General features: G+C 35.0%; 1 protein-coding gene across 1 annotated transcript; it reads right to left on the bottom strand.

The window, feature by feature from the left end:
* Positions 1–2,434: 2,434 nt before the first annotated feature.
* On the bottom strand, positions 2,435–19,142 carry LOC133332583 (protein singed). Its single transcript, XM_061540961.1, has 6 exons — positions 18,891–19,142; positions 5,666–6,086; positions 5,498–5,593; positions 4,965–5,438; positions 2,594–2,842; positions 2,435–2,529 (listed from the first exon to the last, which is right to left on the bottom strand). Exons 1-6 carry the CDS (start codon positions 19,093–19,095, stop codon positions 2,436–2,438), a joined length of 1,539 nt encoding a protein of 512 aa, XP_061396945.1. The 5' UTR covers positions 19,096–19,142; the 3' UTR covers position 2,435.
* Between the last annotated feature and the right edge of the window lie 8,296 nt (positions 19,143–27,438).

Here is a 27,438-nt window from a genome sequence, read left to right as displayed (position 1 = left end):
TTTAACAACTTTTCTCTATAGTGGAGTAGTGTAGGAGAAACTGGTGTCATTACGAAACATTAATAAATTAATACTAAATAAGTTTCTAGTGTATATAAACAAAATTCTTTCGATATGTAATTATATATACCGATTTATTGTGTTCGGGGACCCATAATCAAATTTGATATTGAACATTTTTTTACTGTGGCAACTTTCCTCCATAGGGGAGTATTGCAGGTGAAACAGACACTAATGTGAAAAACTACAAAAGTAATAACAAACAAATTTCTTGTTTTGATATTTTATTACTATATATATATATATATATATATACCGATTTGGTATATCCGGAGACCCATAGTGAAATTCGATGGAGAACATTTTTTCCTTTGACATTAGTCCTCTAGAAAAGACAGTTTTATGAGAAACTGGCATTAATTCACAAAACTATTGAATTTATGCCAAACAAATATGGGTTGTATGTAAACACATATGTTTCGATATTTTATTATGATATACGTTGAATATCCCGATTATCTTTCTTGAGTTTTCCATAGTGAAATTCGATGCCGAACATTTTTTACTTTAACAATTTTTCTCTATAGTGAAGTATTGTAGGTGAAAATGATACAGGATTTAAAACCCCACAAATTAAAGATCAAACAATTTATAGGGTAGATAATAAAAATTGTTTCAATTTTTTACCGCCATATACATTATATATACCGACAAATTTTGTTCGTAGACCCTTACTGGAATTTTCCTAAAAATATTTTTTCCATTAACAACTTCTCTGTAGAGTGTATAATTATGGGAGAAATTGACTCGAACACAAAACACCAAATAATACATCTGAAACAAATTCCAATATGTGTCGCTATATATAGAACTAAATTTTTAAGGATGTTTAAATACTATATGTGTTATATATACCGATATCTTTTGGTCGGATACCTATCGTGAAATTTGATGAGGAATATTTTTTCCATTGGTAGTATCCCTCTCAAATGAAGTTTTGTGGGAGATATTGGCCAATTTTAAAAACATATGGGTCTCATAGAAAAATAATTAATATTTATGTATATATTCAAATTGGATCGGATGTAACTGATACATTATATATACCGACAAATTTTGTTCGTAGACCCTTACTGGAATTTTCCTAAAAATATTTTTTCCATTAGCACCTTCTCTCTAGAGTGTATAATTATGGGAGAAATTGACTCGAACACAAAACACCAAATAATACATCTGAAACAAATTCCAATATGTGTCGCTATATATAGAACTAAATTTGTAACCTTGATATAATTACTATATATGTTATATATACCGATATCTTTTGTTCAGATACCTATTGTGAAATTTGATGAGGAATATTTTTTCCATTGGCAATATCTCTCTCAAATAAAGTTTTATGGGAAATACTGACCAATTTTGAAAACATATGGGTCTCATACAAAAAAAAAAAAAGAATATTTATGTATATATTCAAATTGGATCGGATATTCTAATTGATACATTATGATTTTCAAGATGGATTGTTCTATACATATATTCTCCAAGTCCATATCAAAATTTATGGCAAAGTAGGTGCATTAAAATTCTTATTGGTTTTTTAAATAAAATGACAATTATTTCAAACCCCCTTTTTTAGTGGGGTTATAATAAATTCTTGAAATAGCTTATTAAAAATCCTTACATAGGCTTAAAATGTTTTTAAAATATTTTAAATTTTTTGAACCCAATCCAACTCCAATATTTTATATTTGTTTGTCTTTTTTGTTGTTTTTTCTTCTTATTTTTCATTTAAATACCTGGGAATATTTGCATATCATTCTTGGTTTTTAAAATTCAATTTTTGTTTCATGTATAGTGTTGTTGTTGTTTATTTTATTTAATTCTTATTATTTGTTTTTGTTTTTATTTATTTTTATAATTATTATGTATATATGTATATAAATAGATTGTTTCATTATACCGATGAAGATTTTTATTTTTCAGCAAAAACTTCCGCATTACTTTTATAATTTCACATTTCTTTTCTTAAGTGTGGAAAAATTGAAGTTTCCACAAGTCTTGCAATAGAAATGGAATTATTTCATTTTTTTCAAAAATAAATTTTAATAATACAATTTTGTTTATGTAAATTATACAATACATAGTAAATGAGTAAAATGGAGAGGGAAGAGAGAGATATAGTGTTTAAATATTCATTATTAAAAATCGATTTTTGTCTTTTGTTCTCCAAAAAAATTAAAAAAAATAAAAATATATCTTAAAATCAAATAAATAATCAAAATTCTAAATATCATAATTCTGCATGCTTTCTGTTTTATCTTCCAGATCTCCTTCATGTTCTTCTCTTGTGTGTGTGTTGATCGCAAAAAAATCATAAAAAATGAAAATATTCCTATGTAATTAAGTCTTTTTGTTTTTATTGTTTTTTTAATTTAAAATTCCCATTGTGTGGCCACATCATTGCCATCATCCAATAGTTTGAATGCTCCATTTTTAGTAGCTCCTAAATATTTGCCATTTTCGGATCTGAAAAATAAACAAAATATTAGTTTTGATAATCACAAAAAAATTCAAATTCTATTCTCCTTACCTAATACAAATTCTAGTTGGTTCACGCAATTCCAAATAGAAACCATCAGCTGGGGCATCAGAGTCCACGGATATGCCCTCGCCATCAATGCGCCAATACTTGCCACCATGGCCCTTGAAATAGACCAGACCCTTTTGGGCCCGTTCCACCAAAATGGTTTCATATGTGGCCTTGTTGCATTCCAATTTGGTGTTACCCGGCTGGCGGTAGCCCACAAAGCCCTGTTCGCATTTAAGTACCAAAATGGGTCTGGAAGAAGAAACAAAAACAATTTTTTGAGAAGTTATGGATTTAAAAAAAATTAAGGACACCAGAAGGCGTGTATTTTTTAAAAAAATATTTTTTTTAAAGACCACCCCTCAGTCGTGGATTTTTTAAAAAATATTTTTTGTAAAAGCCTCACCTCAAGCGTGGATTTAAAAAAAAATATTTGTTTAAAGCCCCACATCTCAAGCGTGGATTTTTAAAAAAAATTTTAAAGCCCCAAATCTTAGGCGTGGAATTTTTATAACATTCATCACACTGTGGCACAGGGTATTATGTCTTTGTACATATGTTTGTAACAGGCAAAGGAAACGAGATAGACCCAAAGTTCCTTTGGAGAATATAGATAGAATAACTTTCTTAGTCGATGTATGCATGTCCGTCTGTTGGTGTTAGATTGTAAACAAAGTACAGGTCGCATTTATAATCAGAATTGGATGAAATTTGGCAGAGCTCATTTATTTAACCCAAGGACGAACCCTATTGAAATTCGGTTCAGATTTAGATATAGCTCCCATATATATTTTCGCCCGATTGGTGCACCAAAGTCCCTATATATCTTTCGATTTAAACTAAATTTGGCATAACGTACTGAATTGAGCCTAGAATGATGTCTACCAAGTTTCGTGAAAATCGGTCCAGATTTAGATATAGCTCCCATATATATTTTCGTCCGATTTTAGGTAAATAGTGCACCAAAGTACCTATATATCTTTCGATTTGCACGAAATTTGGCGCAGCGTACTGAATTACGGCTAGAATTCGGTTCAGATTTAGATATAGCTCCCATATATATTTTCATCCGATTTAAGGTAAATGGTGCCCCAAAGTCCCTATATATCTTTTGATTTGCACGAAATTTGGCATAACGTACTTAGTTGTGTCCAGAGTGATGTCTGCCAAGTTTCGTGAAAATCGGTTTAGATTCAGATACAGCTCCAATATATATTTTCGTCCGATTTAAGGTAAATGGTGCACCAAAGTCCCTATATATCTTTCGATTTGCACGAAATTTGGCATAACATAATGAATTGAGGTTAGAGTGTTGTCTGTAAAGTTTCATGAAAATCGGTTGAGATTTAGATATAGCTCCAATATATATTTTCGTCCGATTTAAGGTAAATGGTTTACCAAAGTCCCTATATATCTTTCGATTTGCACGAAATTTCGCATAACGTACTGAATTGAGCTTAGAATTATGTCTGCCAAGTTTCATGAAAATCGGTCCTGATTTAGATATATCTCCCATATATAGTTTCGTCCGATTTCATGTAAATGGTGCACCAAAGTCCCTTTATATCCATCGATTTGCATGAAATTTTGCATAGCGTTCTAAATTAAGTCTAGAACGATGTGTGTTAAATTTCGTGAAAATCGGTTCAGATTTAGGTATAATTCCCATATAAAGTTTCGTTCGATTTAAGGTAAATGGTGCACCAAAGTCCCTATATATGCTTCGAGTTGCATGAAATTTGGCATAGGGTTCTGAATTAAGCCTAAAACGATGTGTGTTAAATTTCGTGAAAATCGGTTCAGATTTAGATATAGCTCCCACATCTATTTTCGTCCGATTAAAGTTAAATGGTACACCAAAGTACCTATATATACTTCGATTTGCAGGAAATTTGGCGTAGTGTACTGAATTAAACCTAGAACCATGTGTGGCTAATTTCGTGAAAATATAGCCCCCATATATAGTTGCGTCAAATATTAGGTAAATAGTGCACCAAAGTCCCATTATATCCATCGATTTGCATGAAATTTGGCATAGCGTTCTGAATTAAGTCTAGTATGATGCGTGCAAAGTTTCGTGAAAATCGGTTCAGATTTAGATATAGCTCCCATATATATTTTCGCCCGATTTTTTGTAAATGGTGCACCAATGTCCCTATATATTCTACAACCTATTCAATTTATCATAGGTTGTAGAAAGACATGATCATGTTCTTTCGAGGGAACACTGACATGCAATTGTAAGGATACATATCTACAATATACGCAAAGTGGTGAAGGGTATAATATAGTCTGCCCAGTCCAACTTCACTACTTTCCATACTGGTTAAAAAATATTTTTTAAACATTTAAATTATTTTTTTGTCTCACTCACCTATTAATCAAATAGAAATAGAATTTAGTTATATCCTCAATACTCTCCGAAGTGGCAAACAAGTGACCGGAACGTTTTGTGGCCAGGAATTTGCCATTATTAGCACGGAACGATAGGGAACCATCACCATGCCATATCAATTCGAAGAGGGCATCAGCACAGCGACGATTTCCTGTGGCCTGAATACCACCACCAGCCGTTAGACTCCAATAACGATCTTGAGTGGTGCGTAGAGCCCAACGATGGGCCGACCAATCGAATTCCAATTGGAATGTTTCATTTTCACCAATTTCATCCTGATTGGCGGTGACATCGACACCCTGTTTCACCGAGACATAACGTAAATTCATGGCGGCAATAAACGAGGCCTGGGGCAGAGAATCTTCCAACGAGAATAACTCGTCACGTGTCACAGTGGAAGAGCGAGATTTAAGCACAGCCTTAGAACCAATGGGTGAGAGATATTGTCCTTGTCTGGGAAAAAATAACCAAATTAATATAAAATGTTTAAGATTAGGGTGTTGAGGTCTTACCTATCCCTCAAAGCCAAGTGACCACCATGGTACTCAGCGCTGAACAGACAATCTTCATTGCAGGCATTTTGCAATTTTCCATTGGCATTCAAATATCTGAAATAAAAAAAAATAAATAAAAAATGAGTTCCACTATTTTAAAAAGAGATTACTTCTCTCCCCACTCACTTATTATTGCAGGTATGCAAGGCATAACGTCCACCCTCCTCCTGACGGAATTCCAAAGTGAACAGAGTATCCTCGCCCCAGGGAATATTCGAGTCAACATGAATTTCATCTTGCGATTCGGACAGATGGGCGAAACGTTTACGTCCAATCGAACGTAAATTCACCTGAGGCCTAGCGGCCAAATGCACTGTCCAAAATTCAGCATTACCCGGAGTCTTGGCAGTACATTCCAACTTATCGGGGGTACCACCCAAAAAGTAACCACGTGATTCATTTTTCAATGCCCAACGACCGGTGCCATCTTCGGCAATGCTAATTTGAAACCGACTACCGGCATCACGTTCATCCGATTCACAGAGGACATTACCGAACGTATCAACTGAGAGATATTTATTGAGATGAGATCTTAAGTAGATAATACCTGGAAAGAGAGGGAAGAAAATATGAAATTCTTTAGGGAAAGGATCTGAATTTTTTTAAGAATAGATGGAGTGACGCAAAACTAGCGTGGAGATTTAAAAAATATTAAACAAGGTGTCGATTTTTTAAAAATATTTTTAAGGATCTACAACAAACCTGGATTAAAAAAAAATTTTGGCGAGGATTAACAAATATTTTTTAGGACCCACTGCAAGGCGTGGATTAAAAAATATGTTTTTAAAGACCCTCTGAAAGGCGTGGATTTTTAAACAAATATATATATTTTTAAAGGCCCTTTGCAAAAGCAATTAATCGGCTCAATAACAATAAAGCAGCATGGGGCCGACGGGTTACCAGCCGAACTATTCAAGACTGGTGGTCAGATGCTGGTCAGGAGCATCCACCAGCTGATTAGCACAATTTGGCTAGAGGAATGCATGCCCAATGATTGGATCCTCAGCATCCTGTGTCCCGTGCACAAAAAAGGAGACAAAACGATATGTGCCAACTATAGAGAAATAAGTCTCCTTCCCATCGAATATAAAGTGCCATCCAGTGTGCTGTGTGAACGATTGAAGCCAATGGTCAATAACATTAGGACCTAGAAAATCCACCATCGACCAGATGGTGAACATATCAAGGGCCTTCAATATCGAACGAGGATTCAGACAAGTTTGTCGTGTGATCTTTTTAACATCCTGCTGGAAAAGGTCATACGAGAGGCAAAGGTGAACAGAAATGGCACTCTGTACACCAAAAAACACATGTTACTCGCCTACGCCGATGACATCGGTATAATGGGTCGAACATTGCGAGCAGTAACAGCTATCTTTGAACAAATTGAGAAGGAGTCTGCCAAAGTGGGTCTGGCAGTAAACTGCGAGAAGACCAAGCTGATGGTAACAACGCGCAAGACGTCCAGTAGACTCGGTACAACTGTGAAACTTGAGAACTACAGCTTCGAGGTAGTTAAAGATTTTATATATCTTGGTACCGCCATAAATAAAACAAATTGCATCAGTTTTGAAATTCGGAGAAGGATTGTGATGGCCAACCGATGCTACTATGGTCCAAGTAAGCAGTCTAGAAACAAGGTCACCTCCCGTCAGACCAAACTCACACTTTACAAGACGCTGATACTACCCGTGCTGTTATATGGATCTGAAGCATTGGTAATAGAGCAAGCAGATGAGGCAGCTCTTGGGGTGTTTGAAAGAAAAATACTCCGAAAGATCTACGGGCTGATATGCGTCAACGGTGAACATCCGCGTCGAATGAACCATGAGCTTTACAATTTATTCGCGGACATCGTCGTAGTCATTCGTATTGAGCTGCAGCTACTACGATGGCTAGGTCATGTTGAGCGAATGAATGAGAATGCCCAGCTCAAAAGGCACATAAATGAGAGCCTACTGATGGTTCCCGTAGAAGGGAAAGGCCACGAATCAGATGGAAAGACCAAGTAGAAAACAACATCTTGGAACGTTGTCTTTAAATTGGAGGAGTTACGCACAAGATCGACGCGCTTGGAAATATTTTTTAAGCTCGGCTTATGGAACAACTGTTATATAACAAGCCAGCTAAGTAAGTAAGGCCATGAACATTAAACATTAATTATTATTTAAAAAAAAAAAAATTTGTATGGTCCTGACAATTTGTTTTTATGGCTAACTAGGCCTATATTTATACCCTACACAACTATGTTGTCAGGGTATTATAACTTTGTGCAGCCCCAAGACTTTGTTACGCTGCGAAATATTGGTCCTAGACCCACCTAGACCTACCGATCGTCATATCTCGTCTAGCTGAGTCGATCTAGACATGTGTGTCCGTCCATCTGTCCATTATAATTTGTCAACACGATACAGGCCGCAGTTATGGACCAATCTTCACGAAATTTTGCATGTAGGAAGGGTTTTGGCCAATGAAGCCCCTATTGTTTGGGGTAATGACTGGTTAATATTTTGGAGGATGAAAAATGGACCAAATACTTAATTTTGTCGGTTTTTCTGGTCGCTCCAGAGGCCGCAATTATGGCCCAAATATCTCGAATTTTTACATGGAGAAGGGGATTGGACCAAAGAATAAGCATGCCTGTTTTGATAAAGATCGGTCAAATGGACCTGACTTTTGTGTGAAAAATTACAAAAATTGTATTCTATAGCGTATATATTTGCCCCCAAAGGACATAGACCCGAGAAGTTGATAGTATATCCTAGAGGAGTGGTTGACCTTTAAATTGATACCTATTATATGGTCGTATATACTCAGATGTGGGAGTTACACTCACATACATTTTTGCAAGAGTTTATGTACCGAGATATTATTTAATAACCCATTACCACAATGGAGGGCGGAAATATAGCGTTGATCGCTTTGAAATTTTCCATGAGGTTCCAGTTATGGTCAAGGACAACGCCTATAATTTTCGGTGATGATCAGCTAATAATGTTGGGATGAAGTGGACCAAATACTTATTTTTTTTCAAGTCGATCTATAGGCCACAGTTATAAGCCGAACCTCACAACACAACTCACGGTGAAGGGAATATGGACAAGTAATTAGAAGGGCTGTACTGAATATTGGTAATATTCGGAAAATATGTCAGTGTAAGGAAGAGGTGCTTTTGACCTCTAATCGCGCAAGAGGGTGTACATAACCTATGAAAGCAATTCCTATTACTAAAAATAATACCCAGGCTCGGAATCAAAATCCGCAGAAAGTTAAAATTATCTGGTAGTTGTGTAGGGTATCATATGGTCGGCCCCGTCCGACTATACAGCTCCGCTCATTGGTTTTAATTATAATTCTTGATCTTTAAGAAATATTTTTACGGTCCTGTGTGGATTTTTTTTTAAATATGATATTCCATAAAAATGATTTTGAAAATATGTCAGGGTAAGAAAGATGAGCTTTTGGCCGGTAATTGGTCAACAGGGTGCAAATATCGCGAAATTGTCGCCCCCTCTTATTGGTTTAAGTATTTTTTGTATTATTTTCTAAGGGCCTACCTACCCTGGATTATTTAAAAATTATTTGCCATGGTCCTAAAATGTGGGGAATTTTTTCGAAGGGTCTACCTTGGTTATTTAAAATATTTTTGTTGGGGATTTTTTTTAAAATATTTTTTCCAACTCTGTAATTTTTTAAGGATCTACAATTTAATTGATTTTTTTTTAAATATTTTTCTTAACTCCTTGGAATGCCAACTTAATTTTCGACAAAAATTGACCGGTATTTTCTATGCGACAAATATTTCGCACTTTATTTAGTTTTTCTTAGCCGGACAAGTCGCTATTGTGGTTTGTTGTTGTTATTGTTGTTTGTAAACTTGGCTGTTGACCAAGTCACCGGCATCCACCTAGTAACTGGTCAGCAGTTGTTGTTGTTTTTTCTAATTTTACAAACAACAGTCAGTCCGTCAGTCAGCCATCTCTGTGGTTGATGGTTGAATATGAAAAAAAGAAAAATAAACACAAAACTGTACTCTCATCAACTTAATTAACCGCAATAGCAACGTCGCAAAATAGCTTTGGCCATATTTTTTATTAGTTGGCAAAAAGCAACAACAGCAACAACAATAATAAACATAAATGTGAGAATGATATATTTAAAAAAAATCATAATAATAATAATAAAAAAACATATATATGACAATAATTAATTAAGTCTTTTATGATGATTAAATTGTTAAGTGCAGGTAGACAATAGGCAGTTAGGGGAAGAGGCAGGGTGTTAAAGAAAAAAGGTGTAGTTAATTTGTAAAATAAAAAACTATATAATAAAGTAATTTTAAGAGCTATAAACAACCACTTAAAATAAGTGGAGATTGCGGGCGACAGATATAGTGAACTTAAAGAGAGGGGGATCCGAACTTCATGCTAATTTAATAAACACAAAAAAACCAGTAAGGAAAGTAGTAAAGTCGGATATGTATCCTAGCAATTTCATGTCAATGTTCCCTCGAAGGAACATACACTTTTCTGCATCCTATGCTAAATTGAGTTTCAATCGGGCAGATTTAGAATAGTTTGCGTACAGTGGGACAAATTTATGGAATTCGATTTATAGCAAACCTCATTCTAGGTTTGTTTAGTTCGGTAGAAATCGAAAGACACATACGAATTTTGGTGCAACGTTTACATTAAATCGGACGAAAATATGTGTATGTGAGCTATATCAAAATCTGAACCGATTTTCAGGTTCATCATCATTCTAGACGCCATGTCAAATTTCGTGCAAATCGAAAGATATATAGGGACTTTGGTGGACAATTTACATTATATGGGAGCTATATCTAAATCTGAACCGATTTTCAGGAAACTTAACACACAACATTATAGACTTAATTCATTACGCTGTGCCAAATTTCGTGTAAATCGGAAGATATATAGGGACTTTGTTGCACCATTTACATTAAATCGGTGCAAAATATATATGGGAGCTATATCTAAATCTGAACCGATTTTCTCGAAACTTGGCACAAGTCATTCTAGACTCAATTCAGTACGCTATGCCAAATTTCGTGCAAATCGAAAGATATATATAGGGACTTTGGTGCACCATTTACATTAAATCGGAGGAAAATATATATGGGAGCTATATCTAAATCTAAACCGATTTTCTCGAAACTTGGCACAAGTCATTGTAGACTCAATTCAGTACGCCATGCCAAATTTCATGCAAATCGAAAGATATATAAGGACTATGGTGCACCATTTACCTTCGGACAAAACTTTATATGGGAGCTATATCTAAATCTGAACCGATTTTCTCGAAACTTTGCACACATCATTCTGGACCTAATTCAGTAGGCTATGCCAAATTTTGTACAAATCGAAATATATATAGGGACTTTGGTGCCTATATCGGACGAAAACATATATGGGAGCTATATCTAAATCTGAACCGATTTTTCCCAATTTCAATAGGGTTCGTCCTTGGGCCAAATAGACTAGCTGTGCCAAATTTCATCCAAATCGGATCATAAATGCGGCCTGTACTTTGTTTACAATTTAACATCTACAGACGAACGGACATGCATAAATCGACTCAGAAAGTGATTCTATGCATATTCACAAAAGGAACCAAGTGTCTATCTCGTTTTTTTTTTTTGCCTGTTACAAACATATGCACAAAGACATAATACCCTGTACCACACTTTGGTGAAGGGTATGAACATTTCAAGAGTAAATGTGAAAACCAACAGAAACCTTCGGTCGGATTTGTAGGTATAATTTTCAAGGCCTATCGAACCTTCAGGAGTGGATTTTGATTGAATATTTTCTCAAGGACAGACAGTCTTCCAGGCGGTGTTTGTAAAGAATTTTTTTGAAGGACAAAAGGGTCTTTAAATCGTGGTTTTTTTATTTTCAAAATAATAATTTTTCAAGAAGAAATATTTTTATAAAAAAATTTATTTTCAAGTTTTTTTCCTACCTTTAAATGTGGATTTAATGTTTCAAGGCCAGTTTGTATTTTCTTCCTAATAAAACTCATTACCAAAAATAGAAGAGAATTTCATTATTATGAAAAAAGTTTCACTTTTCCACTTCTTAAGAAATGTTCTTTTTTTGTTTTCATTTAATTATAATTGTTAATAATTGGATATGCTATTTCAAGAACACCTCTGAGCTTCAAGAGCATCGAATCCATTTCTTTGTAATATTTCCACATTTAACGTTGGTGTTGCCTTCCCGTTGCAAAAATAATTGGTATTGAAATGTTGGAAGAAAACGTTGGCGTTTCATGTTACCAATTAAATGAATTGATTTTGTTGTTTTCTCAGCTTCTTCTCTTTTCGCCTCTCATAAAAAATATATAATAACGGTTTGGTATAATTTTTCCATTCCAATTATCAGCAAATGTTGTAAATGGTCATCATTTGATTTTTTTTAATAAATTAATGTTTTTGTTTTTCTTAAACAATGCAGTAAATGTGTGTGTTTTGCGCCATCAAAGAGTGACAGGTGTTGAAACATAAGCATAAAAACAGACAACAACAATAGAGGACCATTTTTTCAAGGACCCAACAAGACTATGATTTTTTATAGAATATTTTTCAAGGACCCAACAAGACATGGATTTTTTGGAACAAGTCTAGTTTAGGGCCACCTCGTGGATCGTTTTGAAATTTTTACCACATGTAGTCCTTGGGGCCCTGATTACAACAGTATATTTTGAGAGACCTCAAAGTATGGATTTATTGTATACGAATATTATATTTTTATAATCAGCATATTTAAATGCTTTAAAATGATACCCATATTGCCTTAATGGATTTTAATAATTTATGAGAAAATACAAGGGTCTCAACGGAACTTTGGAGGTCCATATCTCCGAAGATACCGATTTCCGACCGATTACCGACCATTTTTTCAAAGCTTGAATTTTTTATAGAATATTTTTCGAAGGCCAATTTTTTTAAATTTTAAAAATTTTTAACACATGTAGTCCTTGGGGCTCTGATTATAACAGTATATTTTGAGAGACCTCAAAGTATGGACTCATTTGATATGAATGTTATATTTTTGTAATCAGCATATTTGAATGCTTTAAAATGATACCCATATTGCCTTAATGGATTTTAATAATTTATGACAAAATACAGGGTCTCAATGGAACTTTGGAGGTCCATATCTCCGAAAATACCGATTTCCGATCGATTACCGACCATTTTTTCAAAGCTTATATTTTTATACCCTACACAACTATGTTGTCAAAGTATTATAGCTTTGTGCAGCCCCAAGAGTTTGTAACGCCGCGATATATTGGTCCTAGACCCACCTTTAAGTATACCGATCGTCATATCTCGACTATGCCGTCCGTCTGTCCATTATATTTTGTAAACACGACACATGCCACAGTTATGGACCAATCTTCACGAAATTTTGCATGTAGGATGGGTTCTTTCCAATGAAGACCCCTATTGTTTTTGGTAAAGATCGGTTAATATCTAGGGGATGAAATGGACCAAATACTTAATTTTTATCGGTTTTTCTGGTCGCTCTAGAGGCCGCAATTATGACCCAAACATCGCGAATTTTTACATAGAGAAGGGGATCGGGCCAAAGAGTAAGCATGTCTGTTTTGATAAGGATCGGTCAATATATAACGGGTCAAATGGACCCTGACTTTTGTGTGAAAAAATAAAAAAAAATTGTTTTCTATAGCGTATCCTGAAGGACATAGACCCGAAGTGTTGTTGGTATATCCAAGGGCTGTGGTTGACCTTTAAATTGATACCAATTATATGGTCGTGTGTACTCAGATGTGGGAGTTACACTTAAATATTTACTGGTGCTTATGTATTCAGATATTATTTAGTAACCCTTTACCACACTAGAGGGCGGAAATATAGCGCTGATCGCTTTAAACTGTTCCATGAAGTTCCAGTTATAGTAAAGGATAACGCCTACAATTTTCGGTGACGATCAGTTAATTATAGTGTGATGAAGTAGACCGAAAACTTAATTTTTTGTGTTTTTTTTCGAGTCGATCTATATGCTCCAATGGGAATAAGAAGATCACAACACAAGGGAAGGGAATCTGGACAAGTAATGAGAAAGGCTGTACTGAACATTAGTAATAATTGTCAGTCTCTAGTTGGTCCAGATGGTTCAAATATCGCGAAATATTGCCCAAGCTCAGAATATAGAAAGGTAGTTTTTCGTGGAAGTTGTGTAGGGTATCATATGGTCGGCCCCGTCCGACTATACTGCTCCGCTCACTGGTTTATAGAATATTTTTAATGACCATTTTTTCAAAGATCCAACAAGGCTTGGGTTTTTTTTATAGAATATGTTTCAAGGCCCAAACAAGGCTTGGATTTTTAATTGAATATTTTTTCAACGACCCTTAAAAAAAAGAAAAACAAAAAGACGTAGATTTTTTAGAAACCCAATATATAGGCCCTCCGCAAGAGTACAATTTCGAAGGTCCTCCCCATGCGTTGATTTCCTAGAGGCTTTTCACTAGCTTTGGTTTTTTTCAAAAAGAATTGTTGTTATGTCAAAAAATAGCAAATGGCGCCCAACGTAAGAATCTATTTTATTAAAAAAAAAATTGATTTTATGTCGTTTTTGTAGGAAACATTTCCTTGGCGCCCAATTTATATATCCTTAGGGCCATTATCATCCCCTCTATTTATACCCTTCACCACACTGTGGTACAGGGTATTATGTCTTTGGGCATATGTAACAGGCAAAAGGAAACGAGATAGACACATGGTTTCTTTTGAGAATATGCATAGAATCACTTTCTAATTCGATTTATGGATGTCCGTCCGTCTGTTGATATTATATTGTAAACAAAATACAGATCGCATTTATAGTCCGATTTGGATGAAATTTGTCACAGCTCATTTATTTGGTCCGAGGACGAACCATATTGAAATTGGAAAAAAGTCCCTGTATATCATTCGATTTGCACGAAATTTGGCATAGCGTACTGAATTAGGTCTAGAATGATGTGTGTTAAATTTCGTGAAAATCGGTTCAGATTTACATATAGCTCCCATATATTTTTTCGTCCGATTTTAGGTAAATGGTGTACCAAAGTCCCTATATATCTTTCGATTTACACGAAATTTGGCATAGCGTACTGAATTAGATCTGAAATGATGTGTGTTAATTTTCCAGAAAATCGGTTCAGATTTAGATATAGCTCCCATATATATTTTCGTCCGATTTAATGTAAATGGTGCACCAAAGTCCCTATATATCTTTCGATTTGCACGAAATTTGGCATAGCGTACTGAATTAGGTCTAGAATGATGTGTGTTAATTTTCCTGAAAATTGGTTCAGATTTACATATAGCTCCCATATATATTTTCGTCCGATTTAAGGTAAATGGTGTACCCAAGTCCATCTTTATCTTTCGATTTGCATTAAATTTGGCATAGCGTACTGAATTAGGTCTAGAATGGTGTGTGCTAAATTTCGTGAAAATCGGTTCAGATTTAGATATAGCTCCCATATATATTTTCGTCCGATTTTAGGTAAATTTTAAAAATTTGTACTTCGTTGCAAAACAATTTTAGTTAACAGAATTAAATGGCGCCCAACAAAGGAAACGATCCCAACGTTTTAAATTTCTATTTTCCAGTTGCGGATTTGCAAATTTAAAATTAAAAGAGATATTTTTCCAATGCTTGGATTTTTAATGGAAATTTTTTTTATCAAGGTGTGGACATATTACAAATGTTATCAAAGCTCAACTAAGCCTAATTATTTTTATCATCATCAATATAATATCAAATTTTTCCATAATCACTGCCATTTAAAAAAATAATTTCCCATATTATTTCCAAACCTTTCAGTCACGTAAATATTTCTCACATTGATGAAATTCCGTTTTATCGCCAATTACCTCAAATTCCTTATCGAACACCTAATGATCCATTAAGGAAGCAATTGGCTCAAAAATCTCTCTCTATCCATTCTATGTTTTTGTTTTTTTCTTTCTTTTAATTGCCAAACATTGATTCTCATTTGAGATTACCATGTTAAAAAACGGGAAAATGGAGAAAAGCTCCAAATCCAATTTGACCACTAATCATGTTCGGAAACGATTTCGGACAGCCAACAATTGCCTACATGTTTTTGTAATTTTAGCCTATTAGCTACCATAGAAGGTAGGACATGTTCCATCGTTGATCGCATTCAGTTGCTGATTTTGAGACAATGGAGCAACTGTTTGTTTATGTTCCTATTTTTTTTCTTCTTCTTCGGCACATGTTCGACAATTCGCGCAACATGTATTTTTTGGGGAGGTATATAATTGAAATTAAATACGAAAAAACAACAACAGCTACATGGAATCTGTCTGCCAGCTGGATAGAAAATTGATATTAATTGTCTTTTGGCAAAAATAGAAAACGAATGAAAAACGGTAACAAATTTTGGCCAATTCGTGTCTGCCATAAATGTAAATGTTGGCAATTTTTTTTGGCCATTTTTCCCGGCTTATAAAATATGGGAAAACCTCCACTGATCTTCAACAAGTGTCGTAGCAGAAAAATGAATATAAATGCTGAAACCATAAATCATTCAAGACTGTGCTACTCAGGTATTGTTTTTGTATACCTGGTTACCATCATCCATCTTTGCATTTGTCTGTCCGTTGATCTATCCATTCAAATGGCTTTGTTTCTTCTGGCATTGCTTATCGTTGTTGTTATTTTTGTTTTTATTATTTTTTTCTTAGCCTGATTAATAGTTTACAGTTTTTTTATAATAATAAATTGCTTTCTATTCGCAGCATAATCTGTCAGTTATGGACAAATGGAAAATTTTGTTTGAATTCTCATAATTATAATTGCCGGGAATCTGATGATGCTGATGGCGATTTGTCCACCGTTAGGATGAGATGTATTACTAGATAAAATCATGTTGGGAGGTTATTTGTCAATTAGGAAGTTTTTTTCATATGAAATGTATGGTATTTTTAGTCAAAAATAAAATGGCGCCCAACGGAAAAAATAGCCCTATGAATTATCATAAGAGTCCGATACTGAGGAAGCCAGGAAAACATTTTTGCATCAAATGTAAGGCAATTTTGGTTAACAATTAAATTGGCGCCCAACGTAAAACTCTACTCCTTGTAGCCAAATCTAGCATATGTACAAAAAAAAAATTAGTAAATGAGATCCAACGTAAAAAAAATATTTTTTTCAATTATCCAAAAGGCGTGGATTTAAAAAAAATGTTTTTGAAAGAAAACTTAATTGGCGCCCAATATAAGTACCCCTAGGTCTATTATCTGCCCTTATTTTTTATAACTTCAAAAAACAAATGATGTGGCAACTTTTGTTGTGTTGTGGAATTGTCATATGGACATTTTTGCATCAAATATATCTGAAGAAGAAATGCATTTTTCCAAGTTTATGGAGGAAAACCTAATTGGCGCCCAACTTAGGGACCCTTAGGTCTATTATCTGCCCCTATTTTTTATAATTTCATAAAAAAGCATAAATAATGTGGCAACCTTTGTTGTGTTGTACGGTTGTCATATGGAAAGTATTTTTGCATCAAATTTAATTTTTGGAGGAACATTTTTTCAAGTTTTGGAGGAAAACTTAATTGGCGCCCAACTTAAGTACCCTTAAGTCTATTTTCTGCCCTTATTTTCTTATAATTAAAAAAATTAAATGATGTGGCACCCGTTGTTATGTTATGCGGTTGTCATCTGGAAAGCATTTTTGCACCAAATGTAAGGCAATATTAGTTAACAATAAAATTGGCGCCCAACGTAAAATTCAACTCTTGGTAGCCAAATCGATCATATATACAAAAATAGTAAATGACATCCAACGTAAGATAAATGGCATCAGAATCAAACATATCTGAACAAGAAATGCATTTTTCCAAGTTTTTAGAGGAAAACTTAATTGGCGCCCAACTTAAGGACCCTTACGTCTATTATCTGCCCCTAGGTTTTTATAATTTCAAAAAAAAAAAAAAAAAAACATAAATAATGTGGCAACCTTTGTTGTATTGTGCAATTGTCATATGGAAAGCCTTTTTGCATCAAATGTAAGGCAATATTAGTTAACAATTAAATTGGGCCCAACGCAAATCTCTACTCCTTGTTGTGGATGGAAAATCACTCCTTTGCACTCCCCTCCACTTAGTATAAGTACCCCTTATTTTAATATTTTTTCATGATTAAATATTCTCCTCATGTTTTCGTGATCTCCAATTTAAATGGCGCCCAACGAAAAATAAAGAAAAGAGGGACCTGAGGAGATTTTTCTATAGAAAAATACACCTCAGAGGGACCTGAGGAGATTTTTCTATAGAAAAATACACCTCAGAGGGACCTGAGGAGATTTTTCTATAGAAAAATACACCTCAGAGGGACCTGAGGAGATTTTTCTATAGAAAAATACACCTCAGAGGGACCTGAGGAGATTTTTCTATAGAAAAATACACCTCAGAGGGACCTGAGGAGATTTTTCTATAGAAAAATACACCTCAGAGGGACCTGAGGAGATTTTTCTATAGAAAAATACACCTCAGAGGGACCTGAGGAGATTTTTCTATAGAAAAATACACCTCAGAGGTACCTGAGGAGATTTTTCTATAGAAAAATACACCTCAGAGGTACCTGAAGAGATTTTTCTATAGAAAAATACACCTTAGAGGGACCTGAGGAGATTTTTCTATAGAAAAATACACCTCAGAGGGACCTGAGGAGATTTTTCTATAGAAAAATGCACCTCAGAGGGACCTGAGGAGATTTTTCTACCTCTGAAAGCTCTGAGGTAAAAATTTGAAGGATTACAATCGTTAGGTCGAAATGTGTAATATTGGTCCATGTTTTGTAATTACCTCTATATATAAAGATTTAGGTCCTATAATAAGAATTTTTATAGGACCTAAACCAGTATTTTCCAAGACGTATTTTTCAGCCGAAGTGGCTCTAATCTGATGTTAATCTTGGCGGGTAGATAACTTATATACAGACCTTTTTCAACATGGAACCATGTTTCTACATATATCCCATACAAAGGTTATATGTCATTTTTGTTATATTCGAGGTCCTAGTCCAATTTTCCAACCTGAGTGTCTTTAATTTGGTATATCTATATGTTTCGGAGGCTACAACGCCTTCTGACAATAATTCACCGTGGCATAGCTCCTATATAAAAATCCCGAACGAATTTAGGTATTAAGAATGTCCATCTCATTGTGGAGGATATAACTGAAGTTTTTACTTCTATTATAGGAAAAATATTCCTTGACCCCCCATCGATCCCTTCTTTCTATCATATAAAAAATCGTATTAAATTTCTCTACTCACTTTCTCCTGTATTCGATGGCTCCAGCGTCCACAATTGTTTCTTCTTCAGGCTGGCACCGTTCGCATTCAACTTATAGCCGAATGTTTCGGCTGTCATATAACGATGCTGCCCATTGATCAGGCCAATGGTCCACCAACCTTTCTGTTGGTTCTGTGAGATGATGTCGCCATTTGTATGATTCAATTCATAGCTTTGGCCGTTCATGGTGTTGTTGATGGAGTTGATAATCGGTGAGGGAGCAATGGTGGCGATTTTTTATTTACTTCGTAGTACTTGATGAGTATTCAAAAAGGATGACTGACAATTTAAAATGTCAATGCGCAGGGTAATGTGTTTGTTTTATAAAATCTGGAAAGATAATAAAAAACGAAATAAATTTGGTTAATAAGTAGTTAAAAAAAAACATTATGGCGCCCACCGGGGGGCTGCACTTCAAAAATCGTTGGATTTCGCATAAGATTATATTTTTTTTATTATTTTTCATTCCAAAATCTTGAAATTTCAACTGAGATTAAAGTTTTTATTCCTCATTTTTATTAAAAATTAAACAGTTTATTTAACAATATGGCGCCCGACGCAGGGCCGATTTTTAAAATACTTTTAAGGATCAAACAAATTGTGGATTTTTTTTAACACAAAACCTGTTGTTCCATGGAAAATATTATTTAAAAAATCGAATTTATCATCCGGGCTGGCTGAGTATATATTTTTTTAAACTGTTACCAATATTTCTTTTTCAAAATCGCCATTGAGAGTACAAAAAATGAGAACTGTCCCCATAAATAATAAGATCTTTTAAAATAAAAAAATTTAACCGTTTTTCCTTTTAAGTTGTTGCCATTATTATTTCATGTAAAGTTAACAGATACCGCTGCTGTTGTCTGCCTGCCCGGCCAGCCAGCGATCCAGCTGACCATGCTCTATCATCTTCTTTGGCACTTAAAACTGTCTCATATTTTATCTTGTTACGATAATGTATCTACTCTCCGACAAAGCTTGGAAATCGCACCTGAATCTAATCGCGCCAACGAAAATCGGACCATCTGCAAATCGCTGCATTTTAAGCGGATACCAAATCCTTTTGTATTCGTTTTAGTTTTTTTTTTCTTTTCTTTTGACATCTTAAGAGCATTTTCCATTTTTTCTCCCCTGGTTGTTGTTGTAGTTGTTGTTAATAAACAGTTACATGTTTTCCAATATTTTATGGACTTTGTTCTGTCGACAGCACCAAGTTTAGCACTTGCCAAACTGCCAGCCACCCGGTCAAATGGTAATGAAATTTATGACTATGGCAAAATATTTACGACATGACATTTAATGTCGAAGGCACGATGGAACATGATAATACATAGTAATCACGTGTATGCAAGGATGGTTTATGATTTTCTTTTTTCCATGGAAAATATAATGGAAATCTTAGCACTACTTAGCCAGAATATCTTAACATCAGTTAGGGTTACTGGGTTAGGTTTATTTTATCTCAGAGCCATAGAAAGTTCCTGCAGGTATTGCATTTCAAGGACCTGAGGAGATTTTTCTATAGAAAAAGACACCTCAGAGGGACCTGAGGGGATTTTTCTATAGAAAAAGACACCTTAGAGGTAAAAATTTGAAGGATTACAATCAGATGGATTACAAAATGAAAGAAGTTGTTATTTCGCATTCCGGAGTAACGATTTTTTACATACAAAGAATATGGCGCCCAACTTGTTAATTTTTTTAACGTTGAAAATTTATTTTATGGTCCTCACATTGGGTTACTTGAAAACATATATCCACAAGACGTAGATTTTTTTAAATATCCACAAGACCTATTTTTTTTAATTTTTTTCGAATATCCACAATATAGATATAGAGGGGCTTCAATAGCCCACAAGGCGTGGATTCTTTAAGCAGTTTTCGAGAGGGTTCAGTAGCCTACAAGGAGTGGATTCTTTAAGCAGTTTTCGAGAGGGTTCAGTAGCCCACAAGGTGTGGATTCTTTAAGCAGTTTTCGAGAGGGTTCAGTAGCCCACAAGGCATGGATATTTGACGCAATTTTCGAACGGGTTCAGCAGCCCATTAGGCGTGGATTTTTTAAACAGTTTTTGAGAGGGTTCAGTAGCCCACAAGCGTGGATTTTTTAAACAGTTTTTGAGAGGGTTCAGTAGCCCACAAGCGTGGATTTTTTAAGCAGTTCTTCGGAACGGGGATTCGTTCGTCTTGTCGCCCAGGGCTTCTTAGAATTTATCTCAAGTTCTTCAGGGAAAGCAAGATATCAATCAGGGAAGTTTTGCGCTCAATAATACATCCAACCATACGTTGGGCGCCATTTTTAAGAGCACTTTCATTTCATAGAGCACTCAATTAAAAACCAGTTTCGTTAAGACGAAATGTAAATCTGCAAAAATATGACACAGACCCTACGTTGGGCGCCATTAATAATAATTCCCCAAATGGTTTCTACAAGGCAAATTCCTGAACGGCAAATACACTTAGTCGCCATTCCGATACTAATTCATTACCAATCTGCAAAAATATATTGTTTCATGACACAGACCCTATATTTGCCATTCCGATACTAATTCTTTATTAATTTTGAAAATGTAGATTTGGAAATAAGATGAAATAATGAAGAAGGTCCTTGTTGGACGACAATTATTTCATGTCACAGACCCTACGTTGGGCGCCATTTACAATAATTCCTGAAAGCAATGGAATTTTCTTTCTGACGAAATACCAAACTTGCCAAAAAAGTTATATGAATACACATAACCTACGTTGGGCGCCATTAATAATAATTGTCCAAATGGTTTCTTCATAAAGTCAGAACGGCAAATTCATGTTAGTTGCCATTCCGACACTAACTCCTTATTAATTTTGAAAATAATATGAAATAATGAAGAAAGTCCATGTTGGGCGCCAATTATAACACATAGTAATAACGTTCTATTTTTCAGACCGTATATACTGAACTGAGAAAAATACCACATTTGAAATGGAGTTGCCACATCGGCAGGACATAAGTTAGTTGCTAGAACCCAATTTTTCGGAAAGTTCGCAGGATTGATGTGTAAGAGTCTACGGAGAAGTTCCTCACTTTAAGAAGCCTATTGGTGTCTCCGCAAAATCAGATGCTCTTGGCAGTTTGGGCTCCTCAGAAAAACATCACACAAGGCTTCGGATTTTTTAAAAATATTTTTTTTTTCAAATTTCCACAAGGCGTAGATTTTTTTAAAAAATATATTTTTTCACCGCATATCTATGTCATGTATCTTTTTAAAGAGTATTTTCTAAGGATTATTTAAAACTAATCCTTCGTCAATTTTTTAATTTCCTTCCAATATTAAGTCAACATAGCTCCCGATTATCCGCCATTCCGCCAAAACATAATCATCATCTTTATAGCAAAAACAAACCAAAAACCATTGCGAACTACAAACAGACAACGCCCTTTCCTTTGTTCATTTGAGCGTTTTTTTTTTACTTCGTGACTAAAAATTGGCTTGTGCTGTGTCCCGTGTTTGTGTTCTGTGTTTTTTCTGTAGCCTGGTGTTTAATGACGACAAGTCTTAATGACTGTCAACAATTCCTTGTTAACCCTCTATGGAGTTGAGTTTGGATGACTATCACTTTTGTGGTGGTAACAAAGAGATCCCTATAAAAAAATTGCCGGGGGGAAATAAATCATTTCCTTTTCGACTGCGATTTCCATTTCAGTTCTGTTTTTTTTTGTTTGTTTGTCAATTTTGTTTGCTTTGCATGATTATCACCTTTGTTTACGTAGAGCTATTAGCGGGTTTTGTTTTTTCTCGTCCACTCTATCTCTTTTGGGCTTTTTTAATTAGTATGCAAATCCTCGCACATTTACAGTCCATCAAAATAAGTTGACAAAAAATGTTTGCAGAATATAAAAAAGGGGGTATGGTGCATATGGTGGGAGCAGGATAATGCGAGGAATGTGATGTGGTAGTAAACATTTTAAATAAATTGCCAAGAGTTAGTTTAAATTGCTTTGCAAGTTAGTTCTACAGATTTCCAGGGGAGAGAAGAAAAAAATATGTTGGGCAACGTTGGGCGCCATTTATGTTTTTCATACTTTCAGTTCATAAAATAATATGTTTTGAATTTTACAGCAATTTCAGATTTGGTCTTAGAATATTATACTAGAAACAAATTCCAAATGACGCCCAACTTGAATTTTAGCAAACACTAAAAATCCAAAAATAAATTGTCAAGAGTAGTTCAAATTGCTTTGCAAGTTCTACAAATTTGCAGTAGGAAACAGTTAAAAATATGTTGGGCCCATGTTGGGCGCCATTTATGTTTTTCATATTTTCAGTTAATTTCAGATGTGACCTTTGATTATTTTACTACAAAACAAATTCCAAATGGCGCCCAACTTGAATTTTATAACCCACTAGAAGAAAGCCAAACCCAAACAATCTGTCGATTGTTTTACAGGACGGGGATTAGACCGTCTTTGCGCCCAGGGCTTCTTAGAAATTTAGTCAAATTCTCCAAGGAAAGCAAGATGACAATCATGGAAGTTTTACGCTTAATAATACATCCAACCATACGTTGGACGCCATATATGTATACATATTTTTCATAGCACTCAATTAAAAACAAATTTCTTCTAGACGAAACGGAAATATGCAAAAAATGGCCTTACGTTGGGCGCCGTTTACAATAATTCCTAATTGCCATTGAATTTTCTTTCTGGCGAAAAGCCGAACTTGCAAAAAAATTGCTATGATGACACAGACTCTACGTTGGGCGCCATTAATAATAATTCCCCAAATGGTTTCTTCATAAAGCCAGAGCGGCAAATTCACGTTCGTCGCCATTCCGACACTAATTTTTTTATTAATTGTGAAAATGTAGATTTGGAAATAAGATGAAATAACGAAGAAGGTCCATGTTGGGCGCCAATTATTTCATGACGCAGACCCTACGTTGGGCGCCATTAATAGTAATTCCCATATGGTTTCTTCACAAAGCCAGAATGGCAAATTCACAGTGGTCGCCATTGCGTCACTAATTCCTTACTAATTTTGGTGCCATTACGTCGGGCGCCATTAATAATAATTCCCAAAAGAAATTGAATTTTCTTTCTGGCGAAATTCCAAACTTGCCAAAAAAAGGTTATATGACAACAAGGCCCTATGTTGGGTTTTCCATTAATAATATTTCCCCAATGGTTTCTTCACAAAACCAGGACGGCAAATTTACCTTAGTCGCCATTAGGAAAATGGAAGTTGACACGTTGGGTGCCAATTAATAAGGTTGAAACTAATTTGTGTTTGTGTGCTCGGCAGGACATAAGTTAGCTGCTAAACTTTTCGGAAAGTTCGCTGGATTGATGTAGAAAAGTCTAAGGAGATGTTCCTTAGTTTAAGATGCCTATTGATGTCTCCCCAAATTAAATGCTCTTGGCAGTTTAGGCTCCTCAGAAAATTAATTGATAAAGCTGTTTCAAGACGCCAAGCTTGGTGAACTTCTTCAGGCATACAAAAAAGTCTATTTGATTAGGAGGTACCACAAGTTTCCGAGGTTCGTAGTTCAATGATCCCAGCTATGTTTAGAATTAATGTTCTATGATTTAGGATTGGATATTCTTCAAGGAAAGCAAAATATCAATGAGGGAAATTTGACTCGTCTGCTTTGAAAATGCCGCCTAACGTTGGGCGCCATTTACAAGAAGAACTGGAATCATACCATGGCTAAAGTGATGGTATCAAGATTTTATTTAAATAATGAGATATGGACATTAAGTACAATATCCCTAAATACTCAACGTTGGGCGCCATTTTCAAAAATAACAAAATTTAAAATTTAAAATAAATTGACAACGCCTAATCGGGCGCCATTTGGCAATACATTTGAAAAAATTCCCACTTTTGAAAATCTCCTTCAGTTATTAAAATGTTCAAATGTTTCCCCGAATAATTTTAATATGTGGTTCCTTGGATTAATAACTCAACCTACAATTGTTTTTGTTTTTTTTTTCTCTTTTTTTTCGAAATTTTCAACATTACCCATAAAAGTCAAGGGTGGCCATAACTCCAAAGAGCCTAGCAACGAAACTAGAAGTTACTGCAAAAGAAATTATTAACAACAAAAAAAAAATTTAGTCCGTTTTATTTTTTGTCGTTGTAATTTCCCTTACATTCCCTTCATATTCTAAACGCAGACTGACAATGCTTTGGACATGGCTAAACCCCGGCGATTATCATAACACAATGCAGTTCGTCATTGTCAGAAAAATAACTAAAAGTCTTCTTCTCTGTTTGGACGAAGTGACTACTTTTATTGTGCAGTCAAGGCACACAACTAATTTTGAATGAGTTGAAGACTCACCAAATTTTGTTGTTGTTACTTTTTTTGTCGGTAGTGGAATTTTGTATTCCCTTTTTGTGTAGTACCCTTGTTAGTAGTTTCCCCAGTCATGACTATCATGCGGATGATAATTCAACGTCATAATGATGCACATCACTTCGTAGCCATCCTTTCTGTTGGAGCTACTACTACTCTCGGCGACATTTATGGGTATGGGGAAATAACACAAAATGAAAAACTTTTTTGATAAGGAATAGAGTTTTGTGTGTGTGTGTTTTTTTTTTTTTTTTTTTTTTTTGAGAGAATCTCTGTGTTTTGTTGGAACTGTCACTCCAGCGGCAAACGTCGGTAATGAACTAAACTGTGATTGCTCAAAATGCTAGAGATTCCTTGAATTACAATAATAGACAAGACGGTTTTTGCCTTTTCCACTGCAGATATAGTTTTTTTTTTCTTTTGTTTGGTTGGTAGGTTAATCGGAGGAAGTAGGGAATATCAGTTCTCCCGTAGGATAAACAAAAAATTTCAGCGCATAAATTGGAAAGGAAACATTCGAATTAATTCATTGAGTTCGCCTCAGATGCTATAAGAAATAAATGAGATCCCACGTTGGGCGCCATTCACAAATATTATCTAAAAATGTGATTGAATAATAGACATTTCAAATGTTACATAAAATGGTGATTGCAATAATATCTATACTCGAAATTCTAATCCAACAGCAAAAAAAAATCTTTGTATAACAAACAATTTTAATATCTCCCTATTTCGGCCAAAAAGAAATATCGTGACTAACGTTCCATGATGTATAAATACTTTCAACGTTGGGCGCCATTAGAAGCAATTATACACAACTGACAATGACACTTTTATTACAATTAAATTCTGACTAAGATAAATTTGTAAATATATTTCCATAGCACTCAATTAAAAACAAATTTATTTTAGATGAATTGTAAATCTGCAATAACATATTATTTCATGACACAGACCCTACGTTGGGCGCAATTAACAATAATTCCTCAAATGTTTCTTTACGAAGTCTGAATGACAATTGAATTTTCTTTCTGGCGACGACACAGACACTACGTTGAGCGCCATTATTAATAATTCCCCAATGGTTTCTTAACAAAGCCAGAACGGCGAATTCACGTTGGTCGCCGTTCCGATACTAATTCTTAACTAAGTTTGAAAGTAGCTTTTCAGATTTTTGACGAATTGTAAATCTGGAAACATTTTATTTCATGCAACAGACCCTACGTTGGGCGCCACTAACAATAATTCCTCAAATGTTTCTTTTCAAAATCTAAATAACAGTTAAATTTTCTTTCTGACGAAATGTAAACATGTCAAAAAAAATTATTTGACGATGCAGACGCTGCATTGGGCGCCATTAATAATAATTCCCCAATCGTTTCTTCACAAAACGAGAACGGCAAATTCACGTGGGTCGAAAATCCACGTTGTTCGCCATTCCGATACTAATTCTTTACTTAATATGAAAATGTGAATTTGGAAATAAGATGAAACAATGAAGAGGGTTCACGTTGGGCGCCAATTATAACATAGGTAACGTAAGATGGCATCCTCATTGCCAAAGATGGCTATAGCAGAACAGACATTTATTTAGCTGGAAATAATGGTTAGCAAAACTAACACAAGGAACAATCGAGTAAGATGACAATGCTTTCTGGAGGCCCTATTATGATGATACGACCCACGAAAAACACATGGACACATTTCACCTATTCGTCGACTATAACGCCGCAGTCATGTCTGCGTTCGACATTTCTGCAAAATGAATACGGCTATGCAGGATAGCTTTAACTGACACAATGTCAGCAGTTAAAGTCGGAAAGGACCTCTCGGAGCCCTTCAATACTGAACGAGGATTCAGATAAGGTGACAGTTTCGAGGTAGTGAACGATTTTATATACCTCGGTACCGCCATAAACAAAACCTATAACATCAGCTTTGAAATCCGGAGGAGAATATGGTCAATGGTCATATGGAGGTCACCTCTCGCCAGACCAATCCCACGCTCTATAAGACGCTGATGTTACCCATGCCGGTTATGTGGATCTCAAGTATGGATACTAGCGGAAGCAGATGAGGCATCTCTTGGAGTGTTTGAGAGAAAAAGTGATGGTTTACGCAGAAGGGAAGACAACATCGCGGAGCATTGGATGAGATGCGCACAAGACCGGCGTGTTGGATTTTTTTTTA

The sequence above is a fragment of the Musca vetustissima genome, unplaced genomic scaffold, assembly GCF_032173495.1.
Source record: "Musca vetustissima isolate MV318-11 ecotype Yass unplaced genomic scaffold, APGP_CSIRO_Mvet_v1 utg539, whole genome shotgun sequence".
NCBI classification, from domain to species: domain Eukaryota; kingdom Metazoa; phylum Arthropoda; class Insecta; order Diptera; family Muscidae; genus Musca; species Musca vetustissima.
This window is presented reverse-complemented; position numbering and strand designations above follow the sequence as displayed.